A 13,721-nucleotide genomic window follows, 5' to 3' on the forward strand; every position below is an offset into this window, starting at 1 on the left:
TTCCGCCCACGTCGGTTGATCTGGAAACGGCTCCTGTGTCTACTGACAGTCGCCGTCGTACGTACGCGGAAGCCTTGCGTTCTGCCACTCCTCTTTCGGGTCAAGGAGTCCCGATCCAGCCAGTGCCGCACGTCCCGATCCAGACAGTGCCGCACGTCCCGATCCAGACTATGCCATACGTCCCGATCCAGACAATGATGCCGTCAGTCGCGATTCAGTCAGCGCACGCTGATTTGGGCATCGATAGTCGCCGTACACCGACGCGCAAGTCTGATCTCTGGCGTACGCCAGACAGACGACCCCTCTGCTATCATTGCGGTGAGGCTGGTCACATTTACCGCGAATGCCCATACCGGCAACTTGGACTGCGCGGATTTTCCGTCAATTCCCCTCGTCCTCGAATTGGTCAAAGGCCAAGAGATATCGAAGAATATCTCGCGCAACAGCGTGCACCCTTTACACGACGGCAATCGCGGTCACCATCTCCGAGGAGACCCGCAGCCACTGGGCCACGTTTTGGGGTGACGGCACGGGAACGCTCCCCGAGCCCTCGTCGGGAAAACTGAAGGCAGCGGCCTTCGGGGGCAAGGTCGCTGGGACTCAAAGTGCGGAAGACCTCCCATCGATGCTTGCACGCAACGCCGAAGGCATTTCGTCAGAGAATAATCGCAGTGCCGAAGAAACGCCGACATCCGCATCTGAACTTAGTGACCGCGTGTCGCTCCACATACCTGTGCTGGTTGACGGTCTTCAGGTCAGTGCATTGGTAGACACTGGTGCAGACTATTCGATCATCAGCGGGAGGCTAGCGAAAGATCTCAGGAAAGTGATCACGCCGTGGAATGGAACGCGAATTCGAACAGCTGGAGGACACGTTGTAACACCGCTGGGTCGCTGTACCGCAAGAGTGAAAATTCGTGCGTCAACGTTTGTGCTCAGCTGCCTCGTTCTCCCCGACTGTTCGCGTCAGCTGATTATCGGCATGGACTTCCTTCGGGAATACGGTGCCATCATAAATCTCCGTGAGCGCATCGTGACCTTCTCGACTCAAGGCGCAACAGATCGAGACGCCGATAACTGCCGTAGACTTGCGCTGCGTGTGGCTGATGACAGTGTGACGCTGCCACCTCGAGCAACTGTTCCCATCGAAGTCACTTGTGAAGACTTCCAAGACGGCGACGTGGTGGCTGAAAGCAACTTATCACTTCTGCTGCTCCAAGGTGTATGCGCCGCCCGAAGTGTTGTGCGCGTCCGTGACGGACAGTCAACGATACTAGCTACGAACTTCAATTACGAGCACCGGCATCTTTTCCGTGGAACCACCCTAGCTTATGGAGAACCTGTTGCCGACGTCACGGAGTGCTTCGCGTCCGAGGAAACGCATGAGGATAAGGAATTTCTAGACCACATCGACATTAATTCGACGCTTTCAGACGAGAGAAAGGCTGCACTTCACGACCTTTTAAGGGAGTTTAGATCTTGCTTCGCCTCTTCTTCTAAAGTCCGTCAAACACACCTCACGAAGCATCGAATTATTACCGACGATGACGTCCGCCCCATCCGGCAGCAGCCTTATCGCGTTTCTGCCAAAAAACGCGAGGCTATTCAGACACAAGTAAAAGAGATGCTCGATGACGGGATTATTCAACCATCCAGCAGCGCTTGGTCCTCGCCAGTCGTTCTAGTAAAGAAAAAAGACGGAACGCTGCGATTCTGTATTGACTACAGGAAGCTTAATAGCGTCACAAAAAAGGACGTCTACCCGCTTCCACGAGTAGACGACTCCCTCGACAAGTTACGACGTGCGAAGTATTTTTCGTCCATCGATCTAAAGAGTGGCTATTGGCAAATTGAAGTGGATGAACGAGACCGAGAAAAAACCGCGTTTGTGACTCTAGACGGACTTTACGAATTCCGAGTTCTTCCCTTCGGCCTCTGTTCTGCACCAGCCACTTTTCAGAGGATGATGGACACAGTTCTCGCTGGCTTGAAGTGGCAAAGCTGCCTTGTCTACCTCGATGATGTGGTCATCTTTTCCGAGAGCTTTGAAGAACATCTGAAGCGTCTGAGAAAGGTTCTGGAAGCCATTCGCACAGCTGAACTTACGCTGAAACCCCAAAAATGCCATTTCGGCTATGAAGAGCTGAAATTTCTGGGACATGTCATTAGTGCAGATGGAGTGCGACCTGATCCAGACAAAACTGCTGCTGTCGCCGCCTTCCCTGTCCCATCAGATAAAAGAGCAGTACGCCGTTTCCTCGGCTTGTGCGCGTATTATCGCCGATTTATCGCCAACTTCTCTAAGATAGCTGAACCTCTTACGCGACTCACCCGAGATGACGTACCCTTTACTTGGGGCGCAGAACAAGATACAGCGTTCACAGAGTTACGACAGAGAATGCAAACAGCCCCTGTTCTTGCCCATTTTGATGAGGACGCTGCTACAGAAATTCATACAGATGCCAGCAACGTCGGACTTGGCGCTGTCCTTGTACAACGACACGGCGGCGTTGAGCATGTGATAGCTTACGCCAGTCGTACTCTTTCTCGAGCTGAGACCAACTATTCTACGTCAGAAAAAGAATGCCTCGCAGTCGTATGGGCGACGACCAAATTTCGGCCTTACCTCTACGGTCGTCCCTTCAAAGTGGTGACTGACCACCACTCGCTCTGCTGGCTGGCAAATCTCAGAGATCCATCCGGCCGTCTCGCACGGTGGAGTTTGCGTTTGCAGGAGTTTGACATTACGATTGTGTACAGGTCAGGGCGCAAACACGAAGACGCCGACGCGCTTTCTCGAGCACCTGTGGAAAACGCTGTCAGGGGCTCCGAAGATGAAGATGCCTTTCTCGGAGCAGTTAGTGACTCCGAATTTATGTCAAAGCAGCGGGCAGACGATGAATTACGCCCAGTCATTGATTCCCTGGAAGGCCGCAACTCTCAGGTCCCTCAACACATTGCTCGCGAACTGTCCTCTTTTTGTCTAAGGAGAGGCATCCTTTACAAGAAAAACGCCCGTGGTAGCGACAAGGCCTTCCTACTCGTTGTTCCTACCGACATGCGTGATGAAATCCTCTTGGCGTGCCACGACGAGCCCACGTCAGGACATTTGGGCTATTCGCGAACTCTCGCCCGAGTACGCCAACAGTATTACTGGCCGCGACTATCAACTAGTGTACATCGATATGTGAAAGGCTGCCGTGAGTGCCAGCGCCGCAAGACTCCGCCTGTGAGACCCGCGGGCCTGCTCCAGCCGATCACACCACCACGGACACCGTTTGACCTCGTGGGAATGGACCTTCTCGGGCCCTTCCCTTTGTCGTCCTCTGGGAACAAGTGGATTATAGTTGCGACAGATTATCTCACGCGTTATGCTGAAACAAAAGCGTTACCCCGTGGCACGGCCTCTGAAGTCGCGCAGTTCTTCGTGCACCAAATCGTCCTACGGCATGGTGCCCCGTCATGCGTGATTACGGACAGAGGGACGTCGTTTACAGCACGAATGATGGAAAACATTTTTAAACTGAGCTGCACAAGTCATCGAAAAACAACGGCTTATCATCCGCAATCCAATGGACTGACAGAGAGGCTTAACAAGACCATAGCGGACATGCTGTCAATGTACGTGGACGTACAACATAAAACCTGGGACGAGATTCTTCCATACATCACGTTTGCTTATAATACGGCAACGCAAGAAACAACGCGATTTCCGCCTTTCCGACTTGTTTACGGACGCAACGTGCGAACCATGCTCGATGCTATGCTTCCGTGCGACGAAAGCAATGAACTTGCTCAAGATGCTGAGCAATACACTCAATACGGCGAAGAAGCTCGTCAGCTAGATCGCATAAACACCAGTCACCAACAAGATGCAGACGCACGACGTTACAACCTCCGCCATCGAAATGTCACCTACCACCCTGGGGACCGAGTGTGGGTGTGGATCCCTGTCCTGCGACCAGGCTTATCCGAAAAACTCCTAAGCCGTTATTTTGGACCGTACAAGGTTCTTAGACGAATCACAGATCTTACCTACGAGGTATTTCCGGACGGCGCAGCGTCTTCTCGTCGACAGCTTCGGCCCGAAACCGTGCATGTCCTTCGGCTGAAGCCCTACTTCACACAGTAGCCCTTGTGGTTTCACGTGCTACGACATGCCGTGACATTGCGTTGCTGCTGCTGTTTGTGTTCTCGTGTGTTTTTATGCCCTTTCTTTTTGCGCTTGGCGGAAGCGTTGGCGAAACTTCCTCATTTGCGCTGCGAGTAGTGGCACTCTCCCTCTTTTGGCTCTCTGTATCTGCGTGTGTATGCCTTCATTTTTTTTATTTACGAGCATCGAGTCGATGCTTTCAAAGGGGGGGACTATTGCCACATGGTTTGCTTGGGTGAGATCGAAGAGTGAAAGAAGACGAAGACGATCTCTCTGAGCCGCTGCTTGAGTAGTCAACTAAACGAGCCCATTCTTTATCAAGTTTGTCGAGAGTAACGTGACAATACGGATTTTGTCAAACTCTTCGGGCACTTTCTTCTGTTATGATGCGATGTTTCGCGACTGGGGTTTGTCGAATTCTCAAGAATGATCAGAAGCAGTACCTGAATCGCAAGAGCAGGGACTTGGTCTTGCTTGCATTTCAAAAGACTCGAGTTGACGTGGAAATTCGGTTAGGGACCTCGATTCGTCGAAGCAGCGTCGACAGCTTTGAAGAGGGCGAATGAATTGCTGGCCTCCTTTTTGTCAATGTAGGTGAACGTCGTACCACGGTTGAGGTGTCTGTATTTGTGACTGAAGTTTGTCAGCACTACCTTTGCTTTGCCGTCACGCAGCTCAGCTATCCCTCTTGCAAAGCAAATGTGATGATTTAGAAGAAGGTGCTGACATCCCTCAATGACGCCTTCAAGGTTTTCGGCTTTTTTGGTGCCAGCGAAAATGACAACACTGGAGAAAGACGGCACGGTGACCTGTTCTTCTAGCACATTAAATGCGTGATTCCTTTGGGTTGTAGGGTCTATAGCGTGTTTTATAAGGTTAGTGTGATTGACTCAAACCTCAGGTTGATAACAGCACCGTGTTGACTTGGAAAGTCCATCTTAAGTGACCTCCAGCGGTCCAAATTTCGGGGCCTTGCCATGCAGTCCTCACTTTTTCAACTTTGTCGCGAAAGGCCCTTTGATGACGAAATAGTGAGCTAAAGTATTGGCTGACTAGTGACGAGGTGGCCGTTGAATACTGCGTCAAGTTGGCTGGTTCGTCGTCATGCGTTGCGGTTGGGTTGTGGCATCGTATCACGGCTACGCCTATTTGTTCCGCTGCTTGCACATTGCGTTGCGAAGTCTTCATGCTGCGAAAGTTCGACTTTAAGACCCTTTTCGTCTTGCGGTGGGTGCTTTTGATTTCGTTGTGGTGGCGGCGGTGGAGGATCTTCGGTGGTTTGTCGTACAGCAACCGCACCTCCATCGGTTGCTGCCCTTAGTTTTCTGGGTAAGGGCTCGGAGATCGCCCGCGAGCAGGGTGGGTGTATTGCCTGCGGTGCGGTGAGGCGTAGCGGTGTGGTGACAGATCAATAAGGTTGTCGCAGTGTCGACTGCGCTCCTGCGAGGTAGTCAGAGATGTCTTGCGGTCGTTCTCGACGTTGTAGACATGGCGCATTGATGTCGAAGCCCTGTAGGCCCATCTGTCGATACTGGCAATGGCGGTAGGTATGCCTGGCCTCGCCGCAGTGGTAGCAAAGCCGGGAGTTGTCAGGTGGATGCCAAACATCGGTTTTCGGTGGTGCACTGCGCTGTACCACTGGTGCAATGGAAGTGCGTTGGGGCGATGTCCTGGCGTGGGTGTGAAGGAGGGGCGTGACGGCGGGCTACTGCAGCATAGCTCATTACTTGCAGCTGCAGCTCTGGACGCTGAGAAACGCCCAGTGATATCTAGATCTCCTGGCGTACGGCGTCCGCGTTGGAGTTCACGCAAGGCTGGGCTAAAAGAAGCAATTCTCACAGATCTTCTTGCATGATCACTCGGATCGTCTCACGCAAGTCGGCGATTTCTAGCACTTGGATGTCGGTGTAACTTGTAGACGAGAAGCTACGGTTGTATTGCAGTGCCCACATCTCGAGTGTCTTCGCTATTTTAGATGCTTCCAAAATGAATTCGGCGACTGTCTTTGGGGGGTTCCTTATCAGCCCGGCGTAGAGTTCTTGCTTGAATCCTCACATGAGCAGGACCTTCTTCTACTCGGACATGTGGGGGTCAGCGTGGCGGAAGAGGTGGTTCATTTATTTTATGAAAATGGTGAGCTGCACCCGAGTCTCCAGCAACACAGTGGCCTTCTCTTTGCGAGCGACCCTCATGAATGTTTGCAGGAATGCGTCGCAGAAAAGATCCCACGTTTGAAGGGCAAACTTCCGATTCTCGAACCACATCCTTGCCGTGTCTTCCAGGGAAAAATAGACACGACGGAGCTTTTTTTCTGCGTCCCAGTGGTTTAGGGCGGCCACTCAGTTGTAGGCCTCTAGCCTGGTCTCGGGCACTTCAAACAATGACCCATAGAAAATCGATGGTTTCCTTGGCTGCTGCATTATGATCGCAGGCTGTGGCACAGCAGTCGTCATTGTTGCCTCGGTCGAGGTCATGGCCTTGGTCTTCCGAGCCTTGTCTTGTAGAGGCCCGTATTCAGGAGATAAACCCTGCTGCCTGCGGCTTGTTCAGTGCTCGTGGCTGGCGTCGGTGTCTTTTTCGCGACGTGCTCTGGGTTCACGGCTTGACGGGGGTCACGGCTTGACGGGGGTGTTTAGTACATAAACAAAGCAGCACCTCCACCAGATTCCACGGGGTCGTGACGTGAACGAGAGTAGCAGACGCCACGTTGAAGAAGAAACTCTTTATTCGGGCCGAACTTATCGCCAAGCAAAAGTAAAGTAAGACACTGGCACTGATAGCAGCGAACAGAGCGTCGGCCGTCGATCAACTGACAAGTGGCGAAGCATGTCGGCATTTATACACTTGCCATCGAACATTTTAGCATTATCACTAGCAGTGATGTAGGTTCCAGAATAATCTGAAAGGTTTACGAAGTGGGCGTAATCTTGACAAAACAATATACTATAGCCTCGAAGCTTATCTAATACCGCAGGCGCGGTTTGCGCTGAACATAGTTTAACCGGGCTATAACAAAACTTGAGAAAGGAACGTGGCAATATTTATTTTGTAGTGGCGAGTCTGGGATGCTTCACCTAAAACTTATTATTGTTATTGCTACAGTACATTGCCTAGAGCCTTTTAAGAGCTGTTGTTTTTGTAGATTTGCAGCAAAATCAGGATCGGGAATTAGCACTTGGCACCCACTGTTCTTGAATCAACTGGACTGGTGTGGATTCCTGCTTCGAATTATTCACTCAAATTTACATTGCAAAATCTGGGACCACAGAAATCCTTCTAATTAAGCAAGATTTCAATATAACCGAGTTCAAATTAAAGAGGTTTTACTGTACTACATAACAGGAAGGCGTTGTTGCTAATATTCCATTTATCACGAGGGACTTATGAGACATGACTTGCATTTTCCACAGACCACAAACCCACATCAGAACTTGACTGTCTACGCCAAACGCCAAAGACTCCCCAATATTTTTTGTGCAGCCACCTAGCCTTGCTGCCAGGTGTCTCTGCTGGCACTATCGGAATAACCGTAATGATGATAGTGGTGAATTCACGCAAGAACCGCAACACCTACCGCATGGTGATCAAACGATCAAACCTTGATGTGGCATATTCAGGGTACACGTGTGTGGCACGAGGAGAAAACAGTGTTACAAGAAGTGATGGCACCCTCACAACTCGAACAATGATATATTAAATTTTTGACTATATCAAACTTGTAAATCGTCCTCTTCAAAATTTTTCTAAAAGTATAACAATTTGACCGTTCATGCTGAATGGTAAGTGCACTTACTGCACTGATTCAAGCGTGGTGCCAGCTGTTTCATTTTATAGCAGTGATATGCATGCAGCATCAGTGATATGCGTGCAGCATGTCTGTAGTATGCGGCACCGAATCATTGCCATATGCTTTCACAAGCCGCATGTTAATTAGGGCTGTAGTAGAGTGGCCAACTTTGGCAACTGGTGGTCGGTGTGAAGGTGTGTACATACTTCAGCATCACCAGAAAAGTTAAGGCATTAAAAAAACTTTTGGTGGTGTCGGAACCCCCTCAACCCCCCTCTAGATATAGCCCTGATGCCAATAGTAGAATATAGTTTTACAATTCACGCGTGCGTGCATGCACTGCTCACTTTTGGTGCGATTGTAATGGTGTACTATTGTGATGCAAAAAAAAATGTGAACAGTAGAAAGCGTGGCTTTCTACTCAGTCAAACTGCGTAGTGCCTTCACTGTCGATAGTGAATCTGTGCTTTCAGCTGGCCTCACTCTACAACTATAAAAAACTGGCAGATCTCACGTACAGTGGGAATCGATGATATGCGAAGCATGAATGAGAAATGTTGATATGTCACTTCAAAATCAGCACAACGTTACGAGGTGGAAGTAAATGATGCCGTACATCACTTCCATGTCAAGATTATGTTTAGAAGCATCGTTTACCTTCATCATCTATTCATGTCAATGGATACCAAATTTAGTATATAAGAGCGAGGGAAATAGCCGCGAGCACACTATGACTGTGGTATGTTGTCATGTTCTTACATGACACGCGTGTCAGGATTATCATGTGTGCACCAGTCATATATTTTGTCATTCATTGATGACACGTAATACCAAATTCGGTATATGTGGAGCTAGCAAAACCGTTGTGAGCACATCATGAAGGGCCCAATATACTCCAATGTAGCATTGATGTGCGCGCACGCTGGGCACAGTGGCGCTGCGTTAGCAAAATGCGAGCACTCCATAGTCTGACGCCAGGCACGACCAGCGTCTGTTGGCGCGGCCTGACGGCGACTGGCGCGAAATGCGACATGCTGCATTTCGCACCGATGCCATAGATTAAAATTACTCTATGCTGATGCGTTACCTAGACAACACTGCATCTTTCACTTTTCGTGACGGAGGGAAGCCGGACGCGCTGAAACGCACATGCGTCATAGCAACGCAGCAAGGGGTGCGCCAGCAAGTATATGGCAGGACTGGCGCCTGGCGGGGCAACGCCGGTGTAATGCGACGGAAATGAACGTCGGCGAGCATGCGCACCGATTCATGTCGAAATGTATTGGCGCATTGAGTGTGGCATGTACTCATGTTCTCACATGGCACACATCTCATGATTATTATGTTTGCACCAGTCATATACCTTCGTCATTCATTGCCGTCGCGTAATACCAAACTTGGCATATGTGAAGCTAGCGAAAAGGCCACGAGCATATCATGAGTGTAGCATGTAGTCATGTTGTTACATGACACGCACCTGCACTGATGATTATCATGTTTGCACCAGTCACATACCTTCGTCATTCATTCACTTACCGTATTACCAAATTTGGTATAAGTGAAGCTAGTAAAATGGCCGCCAGCGCATCATGAACGTGGTATGTAGTAATGTTATTACATGACACTCATCTCATAGTTATCATGTTTGCACTAGTCACATACTTTTGTCATCCATTCACGTACCGTAATAGCAAATTTGGTATATGTGACGCTAGCAAAAGGGCCGCCAGCGCATCATGAGCATGGTATGTAGTCATGTTGTTACATGACACGCATGTCATGATTTTTATGTTAGGGTCTGTCGCTTGTGTTGGCCATGCAATCATGTCATACCATACCAGTTTTGCAATATGCCATGTGAATGAATCCATCGCAAGAGCTGCAGGATTATGAAATGTAAATCTTGACATACATGTCATGATTTTCATGTTATGACTAGTCAAATATGTTCTTCATGCAGTCATGTTATGCCATACCAAGTTTGATATCGATATCATTTTCGAAACAGCCAGGAAAGCTAAAAGTCATAGGGGAATAGATAGATAGATACGCTAAAGGTCGCCAAAGTTCGTTAAGAAATGCTCCACATTTAAAATGTTGCTCTGGCTGGCACTTTCACATCCCGTGTGGGTTCAGAGTGCCAGACATAACTAACCTATAATAAACATATGCAGTCCATGAGTGCATGCCGGAGCAGGATTCTAGCTTAGGGTGATGCTGGCTGAGAGCACGAATTTCGCTTCGCTACAGCCAAGCCTTGCCACAGCCAATCCTTACCACAGTTCAACTGAGTTCACAGTTCAACTAAGTTGAAAGCCATACTTTCCCCTGTGGCTGTTTATTTTCATCGCGGTAGTATGTACCTGACAAAGTTGCTTCTGCTGTCGTCAATGCATGTGCTGTCAACATTCCAGACTGTCAACGAAGGACGTCTCAACATTTCACACAAAAACAGCACAAAAAATCAGGCCAGGAAGAGGGTTTAACATGCTTAGAGCCAGAATTGGGGTAGATAGTTTCATGTTTGATTTGTGGAGCATTGACTCGCGTGGCGATTCAGAGGGTTACTTCACCACGCTTGCAACAGATGGCGCAACGCAAATTGGATTGCAGCATGCTGTGAGTTCGCTGTGTTGTGGTGTGTGTGTACTTGTGACTTTGTAGTGCCACCTAGTGACAGTGCACAACATTATGACATCCTTTGTCAGCATTTGTGTAGTCTTCTTTGCTAGGTGTTGCAACGTGTATCAATTTTCATGTTTGAAACTCACGAACTGATGATCCTGCTTTTACACATTTTCTCTTGCAACCATAAGAGTCACTTGCTTACTGCCAATATGTGTCAGTGCATTGGAGCCAGCAAAAAAGGTTCACTCTTGTACATCCAGCTTGTCTTCATATAGGGAGACTTGATCCTATTTTTGCAGCCTTTATTGCAGCTGCACAGCAACAATCACTATTGGCGGAATATTGGCTGTCTTGGCCACACGTGCGCATTATGTCACTTGCTTGGTGTTGTTAAGCTCTGTATTCACTTGGTGTGGTTTTTTCTGCTCTCTCCCGCACTTGCCACTTATGAGTCGGTGGGAGAATTCTGCGTTCATGGTGTGGATGGAAAATGTGCCACGTGATTGCCATGCTTCTGAAACTTCCAAACTTATTATGCACTGCCCGCAACTCCTGCATGGGCGATGTTCTATGGTACCGGTTGCAGGTGCACTGTTATGGCAGGGTTTCTGCTGGAGGCTTAGGTGGGCTAACAGGAATGCTCATGTTTGATGCAGTATAAGTGTTGTATAGAACAAAAAATAATGAAAAGAACATTATTATTGATGCCATGGCCAAAATGCATTGCAAGTTTATGAGTCGAAAATGGGTAGTAAGCCACCTGTGTTTGTACTGCAGTGGATGTCCTGGTGGCTGAAATGTCTTTGCGGGTGTCTGTGCCCTACCTGCTGACCCTGGCGAACTTCTTCTGCGATGCACTGCCACCATGCAGCAATGTGGACCTGCAACCTGGGAGGCTGCCTTCAACTGGTCGACACTACTCGGTCATTGGAGCACGTGATATGGGCCTATCCTACTCGCTGGTTCTCCAGAAGCCTGAGATTGTCTTTTTTGCTGACCCTAGAGACTATGGCAGCCAAGTGATTGTTCTCAAGGTGCCTGCATAATTTGAGCACAACTCACGCTAGTATGTTATAGTTTGCTAGGAGATTCAAACATGACTCTCAAATAGTATGAATAGTTCGGCAGATGCATGCTTCATAACCTGCAAATATCGCATGGATGCTGCAAGTGGGGCCGCATAGATGCGACTGCCCGCTGCCCGTGGCTGCCGCGTGTCACGAGTGCACCCGCGGTCATTGTCTTCCTCTTATACCTCCAATTGGCATGCTCGCGACTGCCGCTCCTATAACTTTTGCATCAGTGCCGACAGCACTGTCTCTGAGAAGAAAATGTGCCAACCAGCATGCTCGCGACCGCCGCTCTCATAACTATTGCATCAGTGCTGGCAGCACTGTTTCTGAGAAGAAAATGTGGCGGTAGTGGTCCATTGTGCGGAGGTTGATACGAAATTACTATAGGTGAATTTTGGTGCCATGCTATTCTGCCTTGATCATTGATTTGGAATCCTTGCAACTTTATTAACAAAGCTTCAGTATTAAGCATCCATCAAACTGAGCATTGATATCTAAGCTAATGCAGAAACTGACCAATGTGCATCCTTTAAAAGGACACTGAAGTCAAATATTCACTTGGTATGCCCTATTGAAGTACTATTCTAGAAAAAAACCTTGACGGCCTTGTTTCTTGGTTTGAACTTTGTTTGAATAAAAAATTATGTTTTAGTGATTCGCGTAACCAGCCATCTCCATACTTCTGACTTAAACGTGCTAGTGCTTACTGTTCTCTGGCAACATTGCAACTGCACCGGAAATGCATACACATATATTACCTGTTATGTTCATTCTTATGTAGTTAGCTGACTGCCACTTCTCGTATTCTAATGCAGTCTAGTCTGTTGACAGAATTACAGTGTACTCGTGATAATTCAAAGTCTGATAATTCATACTTTAAGTTATCTCAAACAAAACTCTATTTTTTGGTTGGCCCTCTATTTCTTTATGTGTTTAAAAGCCTTCTAATTCAAACTGCATCATTTGGTTAATTCATATTTTTTGTGTTTCCATACGAAATAATATCTGCTTCTTTCTCGTGACTATTTATAAATTTGCGTGCTTATACAGTTGACTCTCATTGATTCAAACTCGCCTAATTCAAACTTTCGGTTAATTCGAACTCACGATGAAGTCCCGTCAAAGCTATGTGTATTCCGATAAAGGAAAACGCCTGACCATTCAAACGCCCAAGCACTTCCGACGGTTAATTCGAACATACCACACTCTGAAAATGCTCTCAGCCCCCCGCCCGATCTCGCGGTGGCCCCTGCGACACCTCAATGCTGCGCACGAAGGAAATGAAAAGGAAAGAAAGGGCTGCGTAGAATGTTTGCTCTCTCTCAAATGCCAATCTGCGACGCGCCCGTGTCACGCTTCTTCCTTTTTCGTCCTTGCCACGTAAAGACCCTTCTCCTTCCAACACCGCATGCGAAGAGAGATAGGAAAAAAAAAAAAAAGAAATACGTCGCTGGGCTGAACGAATGTATGGTTGAAGGAAAGGAAAAAGGCACTATCTTCTGCAGCCCTTGCCCCTTGTGGGAGCACGACTCTGCACTTTGAGGGGGGGGGGGTCTCTCACGCGCCAGTGCCACGCTTTCTTCTTTCCCGTCCCTACCACGTAACCCTTCTCCTTTCAACAATGCACATGAAGAGACCAAAAAAAAAAAAAGCTGCCATGGAGTGTTGCTTTTTTCTCAAATGCCGATCTGCTTCTCTCCGTGTGGAGACGCTCGTCTTTTCTCGCCACGTGCTGGCCATGCTGCGGCTGCGTAGCAGAGAGCGGAAGGCTCCGCTACGCAGTCGTGTTTGTCATCGTCTTTAGAAAGTGTCAGCACTAAACATTTCCGAGCGCAACTTCTCTTGCCAGGAGAATGCTGAAGCCGAAGTAGGAATGCTTTGCAAGCTGCGTGCGAAATCGCTTTACTCCCTGCACGGCAAATGTGTGCAGATGCGCGTCACCGATTACTTCAATTGTTAATGAATGTCCTTTGATTTGTGAATAGAATAACTGTAAGTCTTCTGAAACTTCTCCGCCGTGTGTTAGCTCAATGCACATGTGCCACTGCATTTAGAGCCCTGCATTTATTTAGCTTTCATT

At 48.5% G+C, this 13,721-nt stretch overlaps 1 protein-coding gene across 6 annotated transcripts in view; it reads left to right on the forward strand.

Moving 5' to 3' along the window:
- LOC119174040 (intermembrane lipid transfer protein VPS13A) overlaps nt 1-13,721 on the forward strand; it is a 1,344,268-nt gene that overhangs the window by 433,063 nt on the left and 897,484 nt on the right. For all 6 annotated transcript variants that reach the window (XM_075894208.1, XM_075894209.1, XM_075894213.1 and 3 more), the window contains one exon: nt 11,346-11,602. In XM_075894208.1, coding sequence (XP_075750323.1) covers nt 11,346-11,602 — 257 coding nt within the window. The remainder of the gene's footprint in view (nt 1-11,345; nt 11,603-13,721) is intronic.

Source organism: Rhipicephalus microplus, chromosome 5 (genome assembly GCF_043290135.1).
Source record: "Rhipicephalus microplus isolate Deutch F79 chromosome 5, USDA_Rmic, whole genome shotgun sequence".
Lineage (NCBI taxonomy): Eukaryota > Metazoa > Arthropoda > Arachnida > Ixodida > Ixodidae > Rhipicephalus > Rhipicephalus microplus.